The sequence below is a fragment of the Columba livia genome, chromosome 1 (assembly GCF_036013475.1).
Source record: "Columba livia isolate bColLiv1 breed racing homer chromosome 1, bColLiv1.pat.W.v2, whole genome shotgun sequence".
Classification (NCBI taxonomy): Eukaryota; Metazoa; Chordata; class Aves; order Columbiformes; family Columbidae; genus Columba; species Columba livia.
In genome coordinates this window covers 153,618,880-153,644,193 of record NC_088602.1, presented here as the reverse complement: position 1 = coordinate 153,644,193, position 25,314 = coordinate 153,618,880, and the positions used below count along the sequence as shown (strand labels likewise).

The 25,314-nt window shown below is 43.7% G+C and overlaps 1 protein-coding gene across 5 annotated transcripts in view; it reads right to left on the bottom strand.

Annotated features, from left to right (window-relative positions):
- The window catches only part of ABTB3 (ankyrin repeat and BTB domain containing 3), a 177,268-nt gene that overhangs the window by 33,589 nt on the left and 118,365 nt on the right, over nucleotides 1–25,314 (bottom strand). For all 5 annotated transcript variants that reach the window (XM_065039361.1, XM_065039372.1, XM_013368698.3 and 2 more), the window contains exons 4-5: nucleotides 16,971–17,123; nucleotides 2,892–3,057 (exon numbers count right to left, since the gene is read on the bottom strand). In XM_065039361.1, coding sequence (XP_064895433.1) covers nucleotides 2,892–3,057; nucleotides 16,971–17,123 — 319 coding nt within the window. The remainder of the gene's footprint in view (nucleotides 1–2,891; nucleotides 3,058–16,970; nucleotides 17,124–25,314) is intronic.

Genomic DNA, 25,314 nt, shown 5'->3' with positions numbered 1-25,314 from the left:
AAAACATCCCACACTCCTTTTAAGACAGGTTAGATTCAGGCACAGCTTTTTCAATGTGGATACCATAAGGGGCTGGAAAGGTAAAGGCTTTGTATAGCACTCCCTAGCAAACAAGGACTTAATTCTAAATGAAAAGCCAGACAGCATTGTTGCAAGTCTAGGAAAACATGGCCCTGTTTGGAGAAAAACTAGATTAAGTGACCCTTCACTACAGAACCACCACAATGCAACTTGTATTAATCTGAAATACCTGCTGTGGCTCATCACCATTCCCTTAAGATAAGTATTACTGTGGCTGTGGTAATAACCCCAGATGAAAACATGAAAAAAATCATTACATCTACCGTAAATGATAAGAGAAAAAGCTGCTTATTAAATACAGTAGGGGGTGTTGATCAACAGCCACCAGTGGTTTTGCAGTAAATCTGCCACAGCAAGCAGCTACCTCTGATGCATGTTTATAGGCCACCTTGAGGTCCCCTGGTAAATCTGCTATCAGATGATACCCATTTGCTGTTTAATCTGAGTGCTGCCACAAAGTGAAATGATTTTCAGAGAAACCAGAGGTGCCCAGCATGGCCAGACATAGAGCCACGACACCGCCCTTCCCAGCAAGAGCCCAGAACTACTGTTTTTGCTGAACTAGCCCATTTTTCACTATTGCACGCCTGGCTAGAGGTGGTGGGTGCTTACGTATGGAAGGGCTGCTCTTGTAGAGAAAATACAAGTTAAGGTTTGCCTCTGCAAGGTGCTTAGATTCCCCCTGAAACGCACCAAGCATTTCACAGGATAAAATCTGCAGTGTACTAATGGAGATACAGAGTAAGAGAACAGGCATTTGGGATCTCATGCCAGTATTAAGAAAAAACTAGTTCACCCCAGGCAAGGAGAGTTCTTGGGTGACTTGAAGTTACTTGCAAAGAGAATTTGAAACTACTTCAGCTACAGTCAGTGGCAAAACATTTCCTTTGGCAGTCAATAAACACTACACGAACAAACGGGACCATGAGAACTCAAAAAAAATTGCATTTGGGCCTTGAAACACGGGGACGGGGTGGCAGCTTAAAATTAAATACACATTCCTTCAACTATTACTTCAATTTCTGTAAGTGGCGTCACTCGGTAATTAAATCAAGTGTTTAGCACAAGGAGTCTAATCAGATCTGAAGAAAAGAATTTGCAAACCCCATGCTGGGGCTTTCCCCCTGCAAGACGGAGGACTTGGGCTGCAACAGTGAAGAACCCCACAGCAGCACAGGGTCTGCCTGGGGACCACACGGGATATTTTAGCACTGACTGAAAGGAGGCCAGAATATCATGCTGCAGTATCAGGGTTTTTAAGGAGTTAATGAGGTTGCTAACGTCCCCTTTCCTTGCACTGCTATCCCTCCTGCTTTTGCTGGTCCCTCAATCTTGTGCTGCAGCATCACTCAGCCCCCTCTCTTTGCATGTGGGAGGAATGGATTTTTAATGAGCTCATCATTAGTGTTTCAAACATACGCAGGAACGTGGTAAAAACATTGTACAATCAATGCAAAGGGCATTTGGATTCTGGCAAAATAAAAAAAAAAATTACTCTCTTTCAGCTTTGTATCACTTAGGGCTCTGTCCTGCAAGATGTGGGATCTTACAAGATGTGGGATGTTTGATCCAGCGAAGCATTTAAGCACAGGCTTAACTTTCACTCAAATAGGATGTAAGCATGTGTTCAGAGTTAAGCATATGATTAGGTACTTTGATGAATCAAGCCAGAGTGTTCCCAGGTTTCAGCCTGGAGGACAGAGGAAATATGCTGTGAAAAGTTTCCAGGGTCAAACTAACTTAGAATAATAATTTTTAAAAGTATAACATACGAACATTGGAATAATCAGACTGATGCTATTTTTTTTTCAGGGAGTACTGCCCTCTTCTAAAGCTTTTCTCAAACAAACCCACAATATTGACTCAGGCTGAAACTACTGAACTGCTGTACTGTGCTATACATAACTCGCATTCCTGGAGTAGCTTTCATTTCAAAAGACCTAAACCTACCAACAGTCCAGCTCCTGTCCCAGACGACCACCTCAGGGGTAGCAGCCACCTGCCTCCTGCCAAAGAGGATGCCACAGCTCTGGGAACATGCAGTGACAGTTTCATCAGGGGCACCAGAAAATTCAGGGGATTCTATTTCAAAAGGAAATGCTAGTACCCTTGGCCATTGTCTTCCTCTGGGAAAGGGAAACCACTTTGGTGAGCATCACAGTCCAAGAGACTGCTGCCAGTCAGTAGGTGCAGAGAAAAGGTTTATCCCCAGACACAACCACCAGCTTCATGGAGGTGTAACTCCAGGGAAATTTAGGCTCCTCAACTGGTGGATGTCGGCCACAATGACCAATGGAGGGGTAACACTGCACTTTCACATCTGGAAGGTCAGTTCAAACTGGGCTGAACTCAATTAAAGAGTGTCATTAACTAATTGTTCCCTGCTGGGGGTTTGGTGGTACAGGTGAAATGCATTGCAAATTCCAGGCAGCGTTCAGTGGGAGGATGTTCACCTCACAAAGCCCTGCTCCACGCCACTGTTCATGGCAGCAAAGCAGTTTTAAGTATTCAGATCAACGCTAAGCTCTCTTGGGATCTCCTTCTGGCTTAACTCACCTCACTGTTAAGATTTCAGGGGATGTATTTGCCCTCATGCTGAGCTACCTTAGTACTAATAAATCAATACAACTCAAAAAGACCAAGCTTAACACAAATATTCACCTACCAGTGCTTTAACTCAATGCAAAGTAAGGTAGGGAAAGCATTAAGGTCCTGTCTATGTTTATCTAAAAGCTGGGGCTCGTTTTCTGCGATAAGCAGACAAAACTCTCATGTTTCACAGTTGCTTCTTTACATTTCTATCTCGTTACCTGTTCACTCATGCTGTTAATCCCATCCGGCCCCAGCAAGGATATGGCTTGTTTAACCAGATCCGTTCGGCCACAGTTGAGCATTCGGAAGCCCAGATCCTGCTTGAACTTCGCTTCAGTGGCAACTGCATCCAGCTTCCGAGACGCACAAAAACAGTCGTCGATTCTGTGGACATGAGAAATAAACTCCCTCAGAGGGCAATCAGAGGACAGAGCTCACTGTCCCTAGGAAAATAACACTTTGTCCTGTCTTTGAAGGACGTAGATAATGCACACATTCATTCTCCTTTGACCTGTATGTTCAAGGGAAGCGCTGAGTGGAAAATGCTAATGCAAGCTAATGGAGATTGCCCTTGGTCTATCTTTCATGGGACACGGTATACATTTTATAAAGAGTTGGGCAAAAAAAGCACAGCTTTCACTTGATTTTGTTTCCCTGCTTAAGCAACACACATTCTCACCACACGTTGTCTCTCTGCATGGCGAGGTTATCCAGCAACCCTGATCTCTGAGAAGTTTCAGTAGCTTCAGTAAGCTTTGAACTTACATCAAGCAGATGTATTATCATTGACAACGCAACAAAGAGAAAATAATGTCACTCTGAATGCTTTCAAGGACCTTACCAGCTCAGGCCCAGTAATAGGGAAGCCTTTTTGGAGCAGAAAGTGCAAGACACAGAATTGCAGACTGGCTGAGGTTGGAAAGGACCTCTGGAGGTCATCTGGTCCAACCCCCTTGCTCAAGCAAGGCCACCTGCAGACATGCAGGGCACCACACGATCAGGGAGGAGAAGGCAATCTTGCCAGGTAATCGTGGCAAAGCACCACAAATCCTTGCTGGCTCTGTATAACAGATGGGATATCATTCTTTTAAGGTCTTATTCAAAAGATCCCCAAATTGTAAACTGCTCAAGATACCCATTTCAAACGGAAGAAGGGCTAGGAGTTATGTAGCCAAGATGTGAATCTACAGCTCCAGAGAGAGCCAGGCAATTCCAATCTGATGTTTATCCAACTCTGTTTCATCTTATTAAAAGACAGATTTGCTTTTCTTTCGTGCTGAGGAGTGTCTGGGGCAGAGGGTGGAGTCCAAATCCACAGTGCTTTTGGTGTGAACTTGGATAAAGGACTGTTTGGAAAAACATCACTTTCATTCTCCAAAAAAGCTAGGTCAGAAAACGAGGGGCTACTTACGAAAGAAAAACAAAGATCAAAAGTGAAAAAGTCAAACATACATCAAATATTTGTTTTCTATTTCATATGTAAAAAAATGCAGCAAACCGAAAGAAAAATACAAACAACACATCATTATCATTTAAATTTCTTCTTCAAAGTGCTTTATCAGAGCTTTATAAAATATATAACACTACTTAATATTTAACAGCAATGTGCAGTGAATATGCTGTTTACATAGAGGCAGTGGTATGTAGTAATAGCTACTGCTCTTCCTACTTCCACAGAGGAAGGAAAGTGAGACAGAAAATACAAAGTATTTTGATCAAAGCTTCTGCAGGACTTCGTACTGAAAATAGCATCTGAACTCAGGCTTGCTTTCTGTCATGCTGGGCCACAATCAGTCTGGAAGACAATAGATATTTTGGTGATGTTCATTCTACATACTCAGTTTGAGTTTTGACTGCTAAAAAGTTGATGACCTATAAATGCAAACAAAGTAAGCTTCACGTGTCATTACTTGGGGGAACAAGGATCATGCTTCATCACAGCACTTAGCTGCAAGATTAACGCATGACACCTGACCACAATAAATATACCGTAACAGCAATAACAGATTCCGCACCAGTAATATGCCTACAACAAAGACGAAGAAAACCAACGCATACCAGAGCTGGGTTTTCTGCATTAGTTTCTGAAAGAGTTTGAGGAGAAAGCAAAACGAACACAGATATGCAGGGCTGAGCTCAATGACACCCAGATCCGCGGGAGCAATTGCAGCTTTAACACGTTCACGCTGCATGGCACAGTTCTGACACAAGAGCTACAGCAACATTTGGTACTTGTTACCCCCACAGCATGAGATGCTTGGGATCATCTGTGCCCTCCTTTAATGTATGGCAAAGATAAAGCCTGCTCACAAGTTAGGTGATGGGAGTTTTGGTGCATGGAAAGAGAGTCTGGACCTCCCAGCTTCAGCTGGCCATTTCCAGATTACTCTGGGCTGATAACGGGGTGGTTTCTTGGCCAAGTACAGCCATGGAAAGATCTAGACATCCTCTGAGGACTGCAGAGATGTCTGCCACTATGAATCACTGCCTGCGTTAAGCCACTGCTTCATCATTTGTACTGAGGTATATAACATACAGTCTGAATAAAATGGGTCAAATTCAGTGCTGTCAGAAAACAGGCAGAACTTCACTGACGTCAGCCTGGCTTGGTGCATGTAAAATGCTAGTTGATGATCTCTCCTGTTCTTTAAAAAAAGCCAGATTTTGACCTGGGTTGCACACCCACACAAGGAAGGAGGGAGGAACAAGGACCTATCTTACCTATCCTGTACAGACTGCCTAGATCTCTACTCTGGCATGGGTTCAGAACTCACTTACTTCTCCATAAGTAACTCCTCCATGAGTTGGCTCTGGTCCCCTAAAAGCACATCAGTTCACCTGCTTATGGCCAAGGAAAGGGACGCATTAATTCCTGCTGACATTGGGTATGAACAAATTAGTACTCCTCAGTCAGCTGGGGGGATAGGGGTCTTGGTCCAACAGCTCTGGGATGCTACAGCCATATAAACTCTGCAACAATAAAAGGGATGCAGAGGAGTGCCCAAGCCACACAGCTGCTGGGCAGCATGGGTGAAATGCCATCTAGACCAAGTAGCACAAAGGAAAAAACCACAACATAGTACCATTATCAGTGGCCCACTGCCTTTTTATACCTCAAAAAGTATCCATTGCGAGTGAGTCACAGCACTGATTTATGGGACATTGCAAAGGAAACTATATGGCAAAATTTGACATACATCATTGCTGGTGCTACCATTGTCATATGTTGACTAATAAAATGGATAATGATCAGACTGGGGAGTTTAATAAAACAAGAGCATGACGCAAGGGAAAGGAACAAAGGAACAAAAGAAAGCATAGCAACATCTTGAAAAGCCAGAGAGATGAATGAGTTAAGGAGAAGGAGATTTAACACGTACAGATAAAAAGCAGTGAAGGGACAGATCAAAAATGATCAGGAACTGCAAGTACAGAATAGGAGAACACAGCACCACTTTTAACACTGGAGAAAGCCAACTGGGAAGACGGTACAGCAGACAGATCGAGTAGTCTCATTTCAAAATGAAATCTGAAAAATAATCTTAAAAAAAACCCAAATCCACCAGAAATCAACCCTGCACCACACCACTGCATATACTCCCAAGTCCTCTCTCATGCTATTAACTGCATAATGTTGATTTCAACAGGAGCAGTGGGTCTCTGCTCCATATTACAGTGTATGAGGGGCTGCTGCTCTATCACAGACACTATTCGGAATCACAAACATTAAACGATGCAACATAAAAAAATGAGGAAAGGAATAGACATCCAGGCTTGACTCACTTGAGACTTCTTAACTTTGTACTGCAAGAAATGCACAGAGAAGCTATAAAGAAGTAGGAAAGGGATGGGAAGAAGCTTGAAAAATAAGGTTGGCAAGGAACAGTTAAGTCAGCGCTAAATATATAGGGTCACTTTTTGGAGTTGTGAAACTGTGCCTGAAAGCAAGGGAAGCCAGCATAAGTGCTAAAAGAGCTGGAAGCCTCCCCAGCTGCACAGTCAGTTCATGGCCCTTTTGCCAAAAAGTCTTTGGGACCTTTCTGGTCACGCAGGAGGCTGACACTGGCCTGATGGTGGGATGTCCCCTCCAAGGCCACCTTGGTTTGTTGCCAGATTCTGATGGCTGCCAGTGCTCACATGGGTCATCCTTTCCTCAAGACCTCAACCTTCAGAAAAGGCACTTTTTCATCGAAGGGCAGGGAAGGCTGACAAGGAGAAGCAGAAGACCATGGCGGCCCAATCCTCCTCTCCCTCTCTTCTACCTATGGACAGTCTCAGGATGGCAGGACACTAGCTGGGTAAAGTGAACATCCAGGTTCCCAAGAGGTGATACAGTGACAAAGGTAGGACTGGCCATTATCCTTCAAGGGTGATATCCTCCCCTGAAAAGATGAAGCTCACTCTGGCTTCCCCTATGTATCAGTCTGTGGAGCTGGGCAGGTTCTTTGGCACCACCAACACATGCTCCTGCTCCCAGAACTGAGAAGTAATATGCTTGAATTAATAATGTGAACTGATCACAGTCCTCGTGCTCAACAGCAAATCCACCCCTCTAATTCAGGGGTTCAGTCACACAGCCTGTAAACTCCCTAACTGGTCACTCCCTACATTGAATCAAGAAAACAACTGCCTTTATAAGTAAAAGGAAAACTAGAAATGGGTGAAATCTCCTTGATTTTATATTTATAGCAAAGCTGTAATCACATTTTTTTAACTTACAATGCAATACAATATTCTCAGAGTCCTCTTTCAATTCCTCACAGATATTGCTTCTACAGCAGTTATCTTCAAGATCATTCCAGTGTGGCCACCGCACATAATTAACTTTACTGTGGCTTTATATGGGGAATGCCATGGTAACGTTAATTATTTGCAAATGGCCACTGTCAAATGCAGCATGGTGACCATGACAGTCTATCATGCTCCACAATACTCTAACCTCTCAAAGAAGCCAAAGATAATCTTCTTCATTTATAATGGGTCATAGCAGTACAGAAAATTATTTTTATCTTTTCCCAAACTCACATTATGAAAACATAATGCAGCATTTCTACAGCAATGGTTTAAATACAAGAGTGGGTTTTTTTCATTTTCACTTGGACTGGCTAAGATAGGGTCTGTACGGATATTTAATAAGTTACTCATGGATTGGTTACATTTGGGAAAATGGATGATTCAAAGGCAAAGTGTTTCCATCATAACTGGTAGACCCAGCAGCTCTCTTATTACATAGCTTTGTGATTAATTTGTTCTTTGGGAGGGCATTATTGCTACAGTCAGCAGTGGACAATTTTTTAAAAAATGCAATGCTCTGTAATTGTTATTAAAAATAAAGTAACAATATTCTTATCATGGTTTAAGCTCTATGTGCTGCCACAGCATGCTAGCAGTTAATTTAAAAGAAATGGAGTACCGACAAACTCCCCCTCTGCTGAAATGAACAGATCATTGTCCTGATAGCAAACCAGCAAAGGCTTGTTTGTCCACCTGGGACTCAGTTGCCAGCCCTTTCAATTAAAAGAATTATAATCTATTAATGAAGCCCATCTCCTTAGCTCTGTGGAGTTTATTCAGTCTGTCCCTGTCCTAAGTATGAATAAAGAGTCAGAAATTACAGTTCAGCTGGCTGGGAGTCTGGAAGGAGGCATATTTTAGCTAGCAATACACATGCATTTGCAATGCTGAATTTCTTGGGGTCAAGGATCACAGTTTTGATCTGGGTCTTCACAGCCTGTATCACAATAGGGTCCTGTTCCTTGCCTGGGGCTCTTCAGTGAGACAACAGACACAAACAGCAATAGCAGGAGCAGCAGACAATTCAATTTAAATTTGCAAGCACTCTGTTTTCCAAAGTGGTGCTTTAAAAGGGGCTATAATTCTGATATTAATAAAACTACAACATAAATACTATATTGAGACAATTATTTGCATTTTCAGTTTTGGAAAGAAGGAAACTTAAGTACAAACATGTTGATCAAAGTGACAAAGAGCACTGCTTTTTAACGCAGACATAAAATATCTCCATCTACTTTAATCAGGAGCCAAATTAAGACAAGAAAATAAAAATACTCCAGATATTTATTAGCCAACCTCTTGAGAATAAGGCTCTCAAAGGCCTGAGAATAAATTAGTTACAGATACTGGAAAATGCATTTAAAAAGTTATGTGACTGTCAAATCAAGACCCAAATCTATATTTCAAAACACTCTCAGTATTACAGTCCCATATATATATGCCAGGAAGCATGTTCAAAACTGAATCTGACTTCAGATTCTGAACAAGGTCAATATATCACAGGAAAATTTGGGTACAGATTCATCTTTTATATAAATAGATAGTACAAGTCTTTGCTAATGAATGGAAGCCCATACGTTATCTGTATCTTGATTATTGTATTCAGGAATGTATATAGAGACAGAATATATGAAACACTGATGAACGTGCTCACAATGGAAAAAACCCAAGAAGGCTGGATCCTAAAGCCTGTAAAAATACAAGTGTGTTCTGTCCTAAAGCAAAAGAGAACATAAGGGCAGGGTCCTCTCCTTCAGTATTTTTTTTTTATTAGGGTTGTCTTCAAGTAGCTGGTTGGCAGGAGAGGTTGAGATTCACCTCAGGAAACCTGTGCTCTACCTTTTAAGTAATAAAATCTCCTTCATCCACTGGCACCATCTGCCCCAAGGGACCGCTGGATTCTGTCAAGTAGCTTGTTTGTTACTGCTTGCTGGTTTGGCATTTTTGTGTCTAATTACAGCAAAAGCCACGGCTGGTGTTAAAGGATTAATGAAAATTTGTGGGAAGAACATGGACATTTGTGGAGCTAGGCAAACACCAACTGTCCCTACTTAAAAGTGGCTGTATCTAATTAAATAGCAGAATTTCTTAACAATTTTCTACTCTCCCACTCCAGAAACTCAGCCCCTTAACCAGCACATTTTAAGGGAGAGCAAAGAGCAGTGGAAATATTTTTCTGCCTTCATATCTCTTTTTATTAAGCCTATTTTTATTTTCATGCTCTAGTACAAAAACAATTTTCCATAAATAAAACATTAAATGCAACTCTTCCTCTTTCACTTTCAAGTTAGAACTGCTTATGTGTGGTATAGCATTAAGATGACACAGCAAATGGTATAGACTGCTTAGAAGGAACAAAATAGCACATCCTCCCTTTAAATTGCTTGTATTTTCCCCTTTCCACAGTCTTAAGAGTTTTCTTAACTCTCTAGAATGAGCCAGGGATGCTCCCATGTTAAATAAGCTCCACTCTTGAGGTCAATAATCCCATTTTCCTAGAGAGCCTTCATTAAGAGGGATGGTCCCAGACAGAAAAGCAGACTTAGGTATTCTCAGGCCAAGACTAATTGGCAATTAGGACTGATTTTCAATTAAAGACAGGTTTTCAAAGGCACTCAGGCACTGCATTTGCCCAGAGAACTTTCTGAATCGGAGCTGTGAATGCAACTCAGAGCCCCAGGTGAGGCTGCGATGGGTCAGAAGTGGCAGGAACGTATGGGACTGGAGGGTTAATAAAGCCAGACCTATGCTGCAGCAAGGCTTGGATCCATCTACGTTTTAAGTTTGGACTTACTCATGACCTACTAACATCCACATATTCCTGTGTCTGTGCTGCTCTTTAAATAAGAGTGTATTTTTCCTTCCATGGTGTTTACTCCTGATATTTCTGGAGAAGAGTCACATGTTCCCTCAGCACCCGCTTCACTCAGCTGAATGAGCCCCTTTCTTCTAGTTTTCCTCCATGAGAACATTTTGTCAAAACTCAGATCACACCAGCCCGTTTCTCTCTACCCGGTCCAATGTGAATATTTTCTTGACCCGGACACGGGATTTGCAATTCTACATCACTTCCTACCACTTCTATGTACAGAGGCACCAATATTTTCCTACTTCTACTGGAAATACCTCTTCTGATGCGTCTTCAAAATGCATTTACTCTTTTCACAGCTAAGGAAAAAGCCACTTCTGTGGTTCACAGTCATTCTGTGATGAAATACTGCACTACAGTCTTTACCACCACCTTTCCAATACTCAGCTCCCCACACAGTATATATTATACTGTATATATAGTGTATATGTTACATATGCACTGTAGTATGCATTTTTGTAATTAATCTCCACATGTTTGTAGAAAACTGCTTTTCATCCCTTTTCTTTTGTCCCAGCCCTCAAGGTCATCCACTTTTTCCCTGGATGATTTCCCAAGCTTCCTCTGTCAGGACAATGCCTCTCAGCATCGTGGCATCAGCAAATTTTAGCTTCATGAGCACACTGCTCAGATTTGTGCCAAAGCCCTTTCTGAAAATTAAAAGACCAGTTTTTAAGATGGAGAGCTGAAGATCTCTGCTTCTAACCCCACCGCAGCCAACCCAGCCCTTGCCACCTCTCTTGAAGCCAGACTCTACTCACTTTTCAACTCCTTTACTAATCCCCATCTTAACTAATAACTCACTGCATGGACTGCATCAAATTGTTCACTCAAGTCCAAATAGATGAAATCTACTGCATTTCCTTAGGGTAGAAAATCAGTTATCTTATCAAAAAGTTATTACATTAGTCTGGCAAGATCTATCTTTAGAAAATCTGTGTCACATTTTATCCCATTTTTCCCTCGACAACATGTCTTTAATCAGTCTTTGGCTGAGAAAAAACAGTTGAAGGCCTTGCACCAACAGCCTGGAATTTTCCTCGGATGATTTTTCATCCTTTTCAAATGTTGGGCATTACTATTATTAATCCTTAGAATTATGGCACCACTCCGGGCTTTGTTAAAAATATTTCCCTCTGACCCTCTGATTTCGGGAGGCAGCTCTTTCTCATCCCTGGGATAGAGGTTATCTGGTCACCCCAGTTTGAGTGCATTAAGCTGCATAATTTGATCTCCTTTTGATTAATGTTTTTCTATTTTCATAACCTTGTTGATTTTATTTATTTTTGCTTTTCACCTAATGATTTTTTTCCCCAAAACAGAGGCAAAGTATTCACTTAAGTTCTTGGGTAATGGCCTATGTTGACACTGATGCACAGCTCTCACAGGTGCCTCCTCAAGACCAGGACTTACAGACCCCAATTTCACCTTTGTACTGCTGGAAGACAGGAGAAAAATGTCTTATGTCCATGGTCAGGATCAGAGACAGGATGCAGATTCACAGCCAGTCAGAGAAGAAAACGGATATTTGCTGCCCAAAGGGTGAGCCCAGCACTGTCAGGGAACCCAGCCGTAACTCCAAAATGCTGACAAAGTGCCTGAGCAAGCAATTAAAGGGGATCAAGTTCTGGCTCTCCATCTGTGCACAGGCACAAACCCTGTCACGCTGGCTGCTGCTCTCACCAGCAGCGATGCTGCCACCTCTAGCTAAATTTGACTGAAACATAAGGGGGCTCTGACCACACCAGCAGGGTCAGCATGCGAACCCCACTGCCTAGCTCCATCCTTTGGAGTCCAAGCCCAACAACCAGGGACTGCAAACAAGGGGCCATAATGCACCCTGGTGCTACCAGAGCCTGAAGGGTCTCCACATGCTGCACATCAACATGGGATGGGCAAGACTAAAACAGAATCCTGTGGGACTCCACTCCTGAGGAGTCTGATGGCAAAAATGCCATTTACCATCGCTGCTCTTTGGGTACAACTGCCAAAAAGGACTTCAGATCTCTTCACAGAATTGTCCCGGGCTCCCCGTGCCTTTCACTGCCTTCAGTGAAACAGCTGTGGCCCATGGTGGACAGTAATGAAAGCCTCAGGGAGCAATCTCACTTCTCCAGTCTGTGAGAGAAAGGCACAAGCCTTTTCATCTATGGGTAAGAAGAAACCACTCCTCAACATGACCAAACTCTGGTTCTCAAAATCTCAGCCAGGAGCTTTGCAGCCTGCTGGGCAAGGGGACGGGGGTCTAATGAGCACGAGAGGGCTTGCAGACACTCCTGTGGCTGCAGAGAAATGACCAGCCTAATGAGCAGTGCTTCTTGGAGAATTTCAGTGCCATGAGGCCACCTTAGGTGTTCCTCTTCATTCAGATACCAGGAAGGTCCCTTGGATGTGATGTGCATGAGGTCAGCCAGCCTGCAGGCCATTCCTTTCCCGGGCAAGCTGGGGTTCAGATGTCCAGATGGGACCTTTGGGGTTGAGAAGCCAGAACCCCATTCTCAGACAGTGTAAGCTGGGATCTCCTGAAATGCCTCCTCCCACACCAGTAGAAGTACCAGAAGTGAAGACACTGCCCACCTGATTCCCTTCAGCAGAGGGCAGAGCCCTTCTGAGGGATGAGGGGGCTGCTTGCCAGGCCCAGAAACACCAAGGGAAAGCAGCTTTCCCCAGAGAGGAGAGACAGGAGATGACTTGGCATCTAAGAGGTCTGAGACAATGCTGAGGATAGAAAAGAATATTTCAAATAACCCACGAATTACATTCAGGTCTCCAAGACTGCACTGAATTAGATTTGTCTCCAATTTTTGCTGCTTCTCGATATCAGAATGAGCACGGGCACCTGCATGCACACCTGCAAGCACACTTCTTTTAACCTCTGACTGGCCAGAAAATAGCCCTTTACCCAGTCAGATACAGAACTGGCCATGTAACAGTCCCTAGTGTGACATTACCACGTCTCTCAGTTCAGTTTGTTCCAGCATTTTTACATCGTCCAGGATTGCCATGATATATTGCAACCAGAAAGGAAGCCACTGACCCTGACAAAATGTGTGGCAGCCTTTGTGCTGAGCAGCACACGATGCTCCTCCCTTGCTCTGTTTCTCTGCCACCAGTCTTTTCGGTCCCCAGATATAGTCATCCATTAGCAATCCTCCCCATCATGTCTAACACATTCGGTTTGGGTTTTTTTTGTTGTTTGTTTTAAACAAACATCCCACAGAATGGAGGAAGGGAAGACAAGCAAAGAACTTATTGCGGAGCAAGTGGAAAGGTACCACATGCAGACACAATGATGAGAAGCAGCCAAAACAAGGCATCTCTTTGCAGCCAGCCAGACCAAGTACAGACCGATGCTGCCTTATTGCAGCAGAAAGGCAGCTCAATACATTTCTTTTTACCACCATGCCCCTTTTTGGGCAATAAATTACTGTCATCCCTGATGCCTTCATTAATAAAAGTTCTAGAGCAGGAAGCAGAGTACCCACCTTAATCAGCTTTATGCCAGCGGAGAGCTACTTTGCACAGTTTTCTACCGACCACATCTAGCTCCTCTGGTGGCCCCACAGGGGTACAGGCAAGGCTTTATTTAAGTCTGGTCTCCCGCTATGAAAAAGACTATTCTGGACACAACTTGGGCTTCTGTCTCAGCTAGCTGTCGTGCATCCAGCAGTCAATCCATCTGTGAAACCTACCTCTTTGCAAAAGGTGGAGACAACCCATCTATTTAAAGCTTCCATTCCCAGGGAAAGGGGAACATTTATATCCCTGCACATCTCCCAGGGCTGGGGAAAGGGAAGAAACTTTTCTGAAATGTCTGCTGCTGTATAATGAAAAGAGATCAGGGGGGACACAGGCAGCTCCTGCCTGATTCCAGCTTCCCTCACTTCTCTATCCAGAGCAAGAGCAGCTCCTCTTTCAGGAGATGGAAACATCACAAGAAATTAAGGTGAAGAATTTTTAAAGAATGGATAAGGAGAGGGGAGAGAGAGAGGAAGCATTGGAATGAAAGGCAGGAAGAAAGCAGAGATGATTTACAAAGCCGCATATTGGGAACCTCACTGCTGGAGTATGTGATTGTGCTGAGAAGCATCACACAAATCTGCTGGGAGACCTCCACGCTGTAGTTCAGATAAGAAACCGAACATTTGGTTTTTATCTGAACTGATTCTGAACTTCACAGTCTTTGAGATCCTGCCAATCTCTCTCTCTCTCCCCGTATGCGTGTTTTTCCAGCGTGGAAGCTGACTTTGCTTTACGCATTTGCAATGACAGGTCGTGAATCAACACCGTGGAATGATGCAATATCACATGAGACCATAGGAAGTTTTGGGTTCAGGTTTTTATATTTTAGTGACTAAAGGAAACTGTTAAGAAAAGCCTAGAAATTGAACCAGTTTCAAGGTTCTACTTATTAAGCCATTTCTGTAAAAGTCACAAAATAGATCAAGCTAACTGCATTTAAAATCCTGCAGCTGTCATCCGTCACAGAGCTTATTTGAAAAGCCATCCCCTCCAAAGTTGTTGTGTTTTTTTCCTCTCTCCCAGTGTCTGCATTTATGGAATTGATGCTTTCCGAGGAGTTGATAGTTGCAAACCCTCCCTCTCTAATGGGGAGGCATGTAAGGTTAGTGCTTGGCTTAGTGGAAATGAGAGGTGCTCAGAGTCTGCACTGAATAAAAATAAAAAATCACTAGCTGCAAGGTTTCAAATTAATATCCTGATGCCTCGCATTATTCTTCAGAAAATCTTGATCCTTCCTTTGATTTTAGGATTACAGGCAGCCGGGGCTTGATTCTCAGCTACACAAAGAACCTGCGGCACTACGCTGACCATACGCACAGGCCTCAAAATAAACCCAAGGTACAAGGACACTCGTTTGCAGACCTCTGCCAGCACAGGGGAGTGAGACTGTCCTTTGGGGATATCAATGGGCAAATCAGGCCCCTGCAGGCACATATGGGCACACCACAAAGTCTGGTCTCTCTAAAAATCCAGAATTTGTCTCAGGAATTATTTTTCCTTTCATTCCCACCTAACCCTTCAGCTCTTCCACTGCTCTTCAGACTCACTCCCACTTGCAAGACAAACGGGACAACAGCTATCACTTCTGTTCTTTATGAAATTAATTCTTGAAGGCAACTAAGTGCTGATTTGTTCCTCATAATTAATAAATTATTCTGCAGCATAACACAACCCTCCCAACTTCAAATTATTTTGAAACTCCTGGAATATTGTCTAACAGGTGACAGCATCTTATATATTTACAGAGAGAGAGATACACACTGACAAAATACAACTTTAAGAAAGGTATATTGTGCTTTTTTAATCCACACATATTTAACTGTATCTACCTTAACTTTTAAGACAGAGGATGGAGAGTAGAAAAATTAATGCCTTACTTGCAATCCTACCTAAATACTGGAGGAAGTATTAAATGAATTGTGCCTTTTCAAAAACCAAGTCTTCATAAAGTGCGTAGCACCTCTAAGTCCTGACATTTCAGTAGGGAAACCAAACGCTGCACTGCTGAAAATTAGGGCCAAGACGATCACACCAAAGGAAAGCAATTACAGCCAAGATTTGAAATCTGAAATGCTCAAGACATTGCTTTCAAAATCCAACATATATCTGCAATTAAATATTGAACAGCTGTGACTATAAAAAGCCTGTGCAGATCTTGAAGTAAAGTATTATACCCTCTGGTGAAGGAGCATGTCAAGGCCAGAGTCAACAGAAGGCAGCTGCTCCGATGCAGGTTGTCCCACCTAATAATGTAGATCATCCCTCTGCTTTCTGTTTTGCAGGAAAGAATGCACTTACTGCTGTATGAAGACGCAAACTGCTGAAAATTGGGTTTTATGTACAAATTTGTGAAGCAATAGCAGTGAGTAATTTCTACTTGGGCAGACTTTTCATATGAAAATCAAAACCAAATATGTTACTGACTCTCAAACAGCCCTGGATCGTGCTTTTATATATGTACATAACTGTAAGGCAAAAGAGACACTAAAAACATATCCTGGCAATAAATACTTTTAGACTTCATTAGCAAACCAAAAGGTCACATCTCATACACGAAAAAGTCAAATTAGCTAGGCTGGCATTTACAACCGATTTGAACAGACATTAGTATGAAAAATACAACTTTACTGCAAGAGGCAGTCTTACCTATAAGTTTAAACGTGCCCTTTAAGCATTAACGCTGAAAACAAAGCACTGAAAAATATCTACAGCCCTGCCAATTACATCCCAGTATTTTACAGCAAAGCAACGCTACGCAGACAATTAGCAGAAGATTTCAGCCCCTCATTAGCAAGCAGAACCTAATAGTAAGAGAAAAAAACAAAACAAAACAGCCACCATATGAGCTCTGACAAGCAGATTACGGGCTCGATCCAGCTGTGAGATATTCAGGCGCCCATTACCATGCAACCGCCTTACCCACGGATGTGAGCAAATACCAGGAGCCGATTTCGCAACGCACAGAGCGACGAGCTCGAGCATCCATGCACCTCTCAAGGCGATAACAGAGCCCTCTGCCTGCCTGCTCGCTCGCCTGCTGTCACTAGGAAAGAAGAGACACGTTTTGCACAAAGCAGGCGATTTTTTAAATTCTTTTTTTACGTGGACTTACTTTAACTGTCGAGGTTCGCAGTCAACTCCCGGCAGCAGGAGCCTCGCCGCCTGCCGTACGTCATCGCTGTCCACCGAGAAACTGCGACGGTGCCCCGCGTGAGCCACGGCAACCCGTATCCACTCCATCAGGGGAGGCAGCACAATGAATGGCCTGGGAAAGCACACAGACATGAGGGCTACAGTACACTAGCAGCAAAATAACAGGTATATATAGAGAGAGAGGGTGGAGGGGGTGTGTGTGCATGTGCATATGTGTGTGACAATATATTATATATACAGAGAGAGAGAAGGGAACAGGCAAAACGAAAGCATGGGAGAGCAAACTGGCTCAGCTAATTTAAAGCACATCTAAATCAAGATGTCTCACCCTGTCTCAGGAGTAGGATTATTTGAAGAGTCAGATTTAAGAGCCATGCTCATTTATGGGGCTCCTGTGAGGTCAGTACACCCTCGCTGCCCCACTGTCCTTAACACGGTGTATCCCGAAAAGAGGGCAGAAGCCCGGCACCAGACCGCGTCCTGCTTCAGCTGATACACCAGAGTGGGCGCGCTACCCAGGCACTTTGCAACAGGGACAGGAGAATGAACCAGGGCAGAGAAAGGGGATGCCCCCGCCCCGAGATGCCAGGGGTGGAGAGGTGATGCACGAGGTAGTCTCCAGCATCTCCTCCTACTAACACCATGTGCACCTCGTGCTCAGTGCTGAAACTGGGGACCGTTGCAGCTGATCCCGCTGCATTATTGAGGTTACCTGTGAGCAGCATCAGAAATCAGACTGTTTCATTTCACTTTGAGCGGTATCAAACCGTGACAACTTTGGGCACCAGCTCTTCTGCCACTTGAGCAAAAATACACAAAACCGGCTCACAAAGTGGACGGTGGGACTCTAGGCCACAGCCCCCACTTGAACAAAGCAAGGACACGATCAGAGACATGGTCTTTCACTCCACAAGACCTGGACAGCCCCACATCCTAGCGAGAGCTGCGTAAGCCTCAGGTGAAGCACACAGCATGCAGTTTGCCTCATCTATGTTAAAAACTATTTGGGGACCAAGAGAAAAATACCAGACCTTAAATGAGAAACATAGCTTCAAGTCCCAGTTTGGAGATAAAAATAATAAAATATCTGCAGCTGATCATCTTGGAAGGTCATTGCCTCTTAGGTCAAGGTGGACAAAATCCCCAGAGCAATTCAGGCTGCAGCAACTGCCATCCCATCCCTAGTAAGTTTTGGTGCCCACTTGATCTCCTAGCTGGGATGTCCAAAATGGGTGCCTCCTCCACAGCTGTATGCAGGAGACAAAGTCTGTGCGGGGAAGGGATGAGGAAGGTAAGTAAATCCGTCTTTATAAAGAAATATATACTATAAAATTCTAAAAATTGCAAAATCACTACAATCACTCCCAAGAGCTACTTAAAAACTATACTGGAAGTTCTGTGTTTAGACAGAACTGCTGCAAACTGTTTAGACACAGTGAAACTATTTCATCCACACTGTGATGTAGATACTATGGCTAAGGGATGTTAACAGAGATTGCTGTAATATTAATAATAAAAAAAAAAAAAAAAAAAAAAAGGAGAGAGAGAGATGAAACTTGTAAATGACCACTGTCCTCAAAGAATGTCTGTAATTAATCTGCACATATCTTCTTCTTTGGAACCTTTTTCTTTTGTCTCATTTCCTATGGGGCTCCCTTTCCTCAGCTCTTTAACTGTATATTCCCATATTCCCTATGTTTATTAGCGCAGTATATCATCCTAATACTGGAAATGTTCCTTTTAGTGCAGTATCATCCCCTACTTTTTCTCCCTTCACTTCTCCTGCTCCTTTTCATTTGTTATTGCTTTGCCTTACTTGCCTTCCCTTACATGGTTCCTTTTAATAGATGGGGGAAAAAAAAATTAAAAGTGAAGTCTGGATTAGGCGCCCAGTAGGCAAATGCTTTACACTTTAAACACATAACTTTACCCCAAAAGGATCTACCCTGAGAAAAACTACTTAAGAGGATGTTGATTCTGGAATATCCTTTTCCTATTTATAGCTCTTATGCCATTTATTTCTCTTTTGAAGACTTAACTTTACATAGCTCTGATATTAATATCCTTAAGGAAGGATGATGCATTTCAAAAGTGCCGAAGGACAGAGAAACCCTGAGGCCACTAACTTTCCCTGGGATGCCGGGTTCCCAAATCTCAGGAGCGCTTCAATGAACCACCTCCTTTTGAAACACCACATCTTTGGCTGACTTGCCGCTTTCATCATGATTCTATTCAAACACATCGCTATCCCTCAACACCAGGCTACGTTTTTTTCCAAGGCTCTTTGCTTTCCCCAGCCCTGCCCATGGCCATGTAAGGAGGCAGATAAGGGCAGAACTTTTTGTCCCACAGCTCCCATGAATACGATTTCCATAACCCAGCCCATGTGTTCTGACAGTGGTGGGCAGAGGAGGGAGAGGGGAGAACCAGGGGTGTATCTGCTCCTGGAAGGTGACCTGATTCTCAGGTCACCCGCAACATGTGTCCTTGGAGCAGAAGGGACCCTCTCTCGTGGTGTTAAGTAGCTGGGGACAAGTGATCAGCGGGAGTTGCTTCCATCACTTGCTGAGCAAAGAGCAGAAAGGGAGCTGCAAATCACACTGGAAGCGTAAAAATGCATAGAGTTACCCACAAAACTTGATGCTAGGAAAACAATTAAAGGGAAAGTCAATTATAAGCTATGGTTTGCATGAGTGAATGTGGTCTGGATGAGAGAAACGAAGACATATTTGTACGGAGCCTTCGTGGAACATCTGCTGGGCGAATAGAAAAGCAGAGGGCCATGGCTGAACAGGGGACTAAGGGGTTCACGCTTTTGCCTCCTCTAGAGTAGGTCAGAAACACGCCCAGCAGAAAATCTGCCCCACCACAGTACATGGCAGAGCAAATAACATTATATTACAGGAACTGTGATAATTGCACAATAAAATTGCACTTTTTTTCCTTCTTGGCTTTGCAAACTTCAACATGGAAATAGAAATTAATGTAGCTATTTGGTGCAATAAATCCTGAAAGGGAAGAGAATCAATGTTATGTGGAAACGGGAGGATTTTCTCTAAAGGCCAATTTCAGTCCCTACATGAGGACGTGGAGTTTGCCCACAATATTTACATTTATTTTTCCAAGGAAAAAGAAATAAAAATCACTGCATATCTGAGCATTTCAGGGAATTTGCATTTTGAGAAGAGAACCAAATATGGCTGAGTGCAATAGGCTAAAAATACCCTTCAAGAATCTATGCACCACGTGAAGGGAAGTATTTTTTTTAAAATACTGTTTGTGTGCCAAAGAAGAAAGAGGAACACAAAGTTATAGGGGTGTGACAGCCCACAAGACAATGTGGCATCAGCAAGAAATATTTCACTTTTCAAATGACACCGTGCGCAAACACGTCAGGCAAATGCATCATCGTTGATGCATATATATGGATTTGTCTCTGGTACAGAGGCAGGTAACAACCCAGAGAGTACAGTACTTCTGTGTTCCAGAGTAGACACGTAACAGATAAGTCACCTAGTCATACGCTTTGGAAGCATACATCTTAATTAAATTAATCTGACCATGGTAGCAATGTGCTGGGCTTCACTCTGCCTGAGGATATGGAAGGTCAGGAGCAGCTCGACTGCTGCAGAAGCACCTTGGCAGGGTGCAGGTCAGTGAGTGCTCTGACCTCCTCCTCCAGCTCATCTCTGTACCTGTGCTTCACTTTAAACACGTGCTCCCATACTCTTCAATTCACTGTGGTTCAAAGTTAAGCATGAGCTTAAGTAATGTCCCCCCCAAAAAAAGATGTTGGTTTGGCACAGGCTCGTATTTTTCTGAACTGTCATCTTAACGGAAAAAGATGCCAGATCAGGATGCAGGGAGAGGTCTTTGCATAGAGCAAACCCCATCCCACGCAAAAGAACTGGGAGGTGTGGGAGGCCAATAAAAAGCAGATTCCAAAGGGCTGGACCCTCCCAGGCACTGTTCCTGCAGTTCTTGGCAAGGGGACAGCTGGCTCCTCTTGGAGCATGCCCTCCCTGGGTCCCTGTTTGAACAGAAAAGGGAATTATGAGCACCCCACAAACCCTCATGTCACCAATTCCTCCCTCCATGCAGCATTCCTCCCTGTTCCCTCTTGCATCCCAGTGCTCCTCTTCTATCTATTTTGGGATGGCTCAGGGACCCGTGAGCTCCTGTGCCTTGTAGACATCTGCAGGCAATACCCAACTGGCACCCCCTGACAAGGGATGACCGTTCTCCTTACTCTCCCATCCCAGATAGCACACGTCCTTCTCCACATCACCCTCAGATGTGGCAGCTCCCCCTCAGCACCTGACCTTCAGAGCACAGCCAACAACTCCTCTGCGTCAAATCAGTCACCAAACTTATCTTGGTTTTTGTAGGGCTGATGTCTCTGGGGCACTTTGAACTACAAAATCATCAGGAAGGAAAGCAGATGTTATGGGAGGGGAACCTAAGTATATGGTATAACCCACTCCAGTTGCCCCAACTTAACTGCATGGCAGATTGCCTGAAACCCATACTTCTCCCAAGCCACGTACAGCACACCTGGGCTGCCCACCATTTCCCTCCTTGGCTTGCTGGCACACAGAGATACTAAAAGTCCTGTCATGCATATGCAATAGCTCAGGCTTTTTCATTATTATTGTTGTTGTTGTTATCAGTGGCAGCATACCTGTACATAAAGAGGACAAATCATCAGATGGAAGAGCATGAGACATGGACACTGTAAAATGCAATAGGACGCTTCATTATTTTTGCGTAGGTCTGTGAGGAGACCAATAGGTCTGTGAGGAGACCAATAAAGCTCTTTTTGGATACCGCCTGCTGCCACACCAGAGTTGCAAAGCACTACAAAATCATAGAATGGTTGGGGATGGAAGCGACCTCTGAAGATCATCTAGTCTAACCCACCTGCTAAAGCAGGTTCACCCAGAGCAATCACACAGGAATCTGTCCAGGGGAGTTTTGAATGTTTCCAGAGAAGGAAACTCCACAGCCTCTCTGGGCAGCCTGATCCAGTGCTCTGACACCCTTAAAGTAAAGAAGTTTCTCCTCATGTTTAGATGGAACCTCCTGTGCTTCAGTCTGTACCCATTGCCCCTCATCCTGTCATTGGGCCCCACTGAAAGGAGTCTGGTCCCGTCCTCTTGACACCCACCCCCAAGATATTTATAAACACTGATGAGACCCCCTTTCAGCCTTCTCTTCTTCACAACCAGCTCCCCTACAAATCCCAGCCCCAAATAACCCCTGGCTCTGTTTTTTCTCAGTCCCTACCACCTCTGCAGGGTGCAGATTCTCCTGCTGTCCACTGACTCTGACTTCATGATCCACCTTGCTGCCCCATCCTCCAAGAGCAAGGCACCCCTTGCCCTCTTCTCCTTCATTTCCCAGCTGCTTAAGCGGTTCTTCCTCTTCCCAGTCGCTCCCTCTTCCTTGCAGAGAGTAATCCTCCTTTTTGGCAGTGTCCTGTCTCATTCCTGCCAGTTCCCACTATGGGGGTGACTCCTCCTGAGCTTCCCTCTTCTGCAGATGTGGAGCTCTTGACCCACCGCACACACACACTCACTGCTATGGAGAGGACTGGCTTGATGGTCTTCATCACAATGGGAATGGAGGAATTCCTGAGGGCTAATCGTATTTGGATGTGAATTCCAACAGCTGCCTTGTGCTGTCCCTTCCTCAGTTTCACCAGCTGTGAAGTGGACACAGCCGTATAGACCTGGCCTTGCTATAACTCAAACATCTTCTGTATGTTTCAATTATTACAATTGCTTTGGATGATTTCTGTTTGCAGGATCCTTTAGCTATTGAGGAGCACGCTGTTGTGGTAGCCGTTAAGTTTCCTCATTCACTCCAGCCAAGGATGGTGACTGCAAACTTTTGTGGCAGTTGCAGCCAAAGTGCTACACACAGGTCACAGCTGATTAAAATTGCAAAAGCAATCAAGTAAGAGTTAACAGTGCTTCCCAGAACCGTACTTCTACAAGAAAAAGCCTATCTAGACAAAGGTAGGGAGATGTTTCTGCTTGCAGATATGAGTCAGCAACTTCAACACTATGAAAAGATGTTTAAACCAATGTTTAGTTTGTTGTTTATGTTTTCATGGGTGTTTTTTAAAGAAAATCTCAATATACAAATTGAAAGGCATCCTCAGTTCTGAGAGTTTTCATTTAGAACATATGATGAAACCATATATGCAATACTAGTCCATTTTTAGTATTACTGGAAGACAGAAAAGCATGTTTTCCCAACATTTACCATATATTTCAGATGGGTTTCTGGGCTGCAAAACTCAGATTTTGTATTCACACCATAAGCTACTTGTCTTCAGAGAGATCGAATACCTTCTGATGCCTTCAGAAAGCTGCCAGTCCCAATCCTGCCCAGGGACTCAGCAGCACGGACTGATGCAACAGGTGAGTCCATGCAGTTATTCCCATGCTAGGCAGCTCCTCCACCACCCCAGAAGCCCAGCTAAGGGTGACCCAAGTAACCAGCCTCTGAAAAAGTGAATTCTGTATTTTGTTCAGGCTGAAGGATCAAATCTCCTTGCCCTCACAGAAGCTTCAGTGAGACCTACCTAAGTGTAGGGAGGGTTTAACCTTATGATTTTGTGTATCAAGACATTGCTGCTCCTGAGTCCTCACAAGGCTATCTGCAAGTCACAGTTTTTGAACTCACATACAGCATTCAAATGCACTGTCCCTGTTGCCTCTCCCTGCATTAAAAACAATGGCCGAGACTTGAAATGCAATCAAGTCGAAGTGATGACCTGGCCAGCAACCACAATGGGGAAATATTTCACAGGCAGCTTTGACATGAGATTTGACACAACTGGCTGTGGCATAAATCCCTGAAGATTTGCCAGTGTCGAGAGCACAGCGCAGAACGGCGCAGGTAACGTGCTGTTCTTGCAGTCCTGCATGTGATTTCCTCTACTTAAAAACAAAAAAATTCCTATAGCTATTGCATGGACAGCATAAGTCTAGCTTGATAAATGAGATGTAGATACCATCTGACAGCTGAGCTATGAATACTGCATGAACTATGTCTCGTAACATGTGCCATCTCACATGCTGCAGCCAGCTGCCAACCCCACTCCTGAAGGGATTTTTTAAAAGTGGGAAGTTTGTTACTAGGATACAAATCTAGAGGACTAAGGATGGATTTGGGTTTTACTTTCAGTGGTTCCCCATCAAATCAACCCTGGTGTTAACTTTGAGTTCAGCAACTCCATGGTTTTATCATGTGAAATTTTCAATTAAATAGTGGATATAAATATATAGGGTTACAGGGCGCTATGCCAAACTGGCACATAAAGCATGTGTAATCCCTTCTTCAAATACACATCGCAAGGTTCATTCAGGTTTCCTAGCAGGACTTCCACACTCCCTGTGCTAGTGCTTTACCTGTTCTTCATCAGCATTGCCCATCATTCCCTGCACTCCCTGCTGGCCTTTCCTGGAGACTGCTCTACCCCTGGAATTGGTAACACACAATAATTTAAATCAGGGACACATATCCCTAGTTATCTTCTTACTGAAATTGTTCTATGGGTATAATACGTACCACAGACAGAGCTGTACCAGTTATGAAGGTGCTTTGAAAGAGTTTGAGTTATTTTACAGCAGTGGAACACTCCTCTCATTAAAAGGGCTGCATCGCATTAATTCGCCAGGTATACTAATAACTATCTGAAGCACGAAATAAATTCAGATGATAACCCAAACCTTTCTCATTAATCACAAACTACTACAGGCTACAATTTGCACATGTGTGCATGTGCAGGGGGCACATATATTTTTGTGTGTGCACATGCACGCAAGGCAGGCAGAAAAACAAAAAGCAAGCAACAGCCCACGGGAGTTTCCTAAGGGATTGCTCCACATACAGAGAAAAGTAGTAAAGGGAAAGTGAAAAAAGGTTAAAACACAGACATGTATCCATCAACTCAATTAAGACCCAAGGGGAAAAGCTGAAGGCTGCCGGGCAGTACAGGGAGTTAAAGCTGCTCCAAGACAGAGCAGCAGAGGAAGCACTCGAGAAGGAACTTTGCTGCCATGTGAGCAGAATTAATGGGTGGTTCTGGACCAGCTGAGCTGCCACTTCTCAATGGGTTGTTAATGGGGAACATGGAGAGTTAGGAAGTAATGAGGACTTTGTCAATACAGCTGTGGGTAACAGTGGGTAAGGAACCACTTCAGGAAAAAAACATCGCACAAATCTGCAACTACAGATTCTGAGCTTTCCGGTGCTTAAGAGATTACTTGCTATAATTTTGTAAGTGTTAT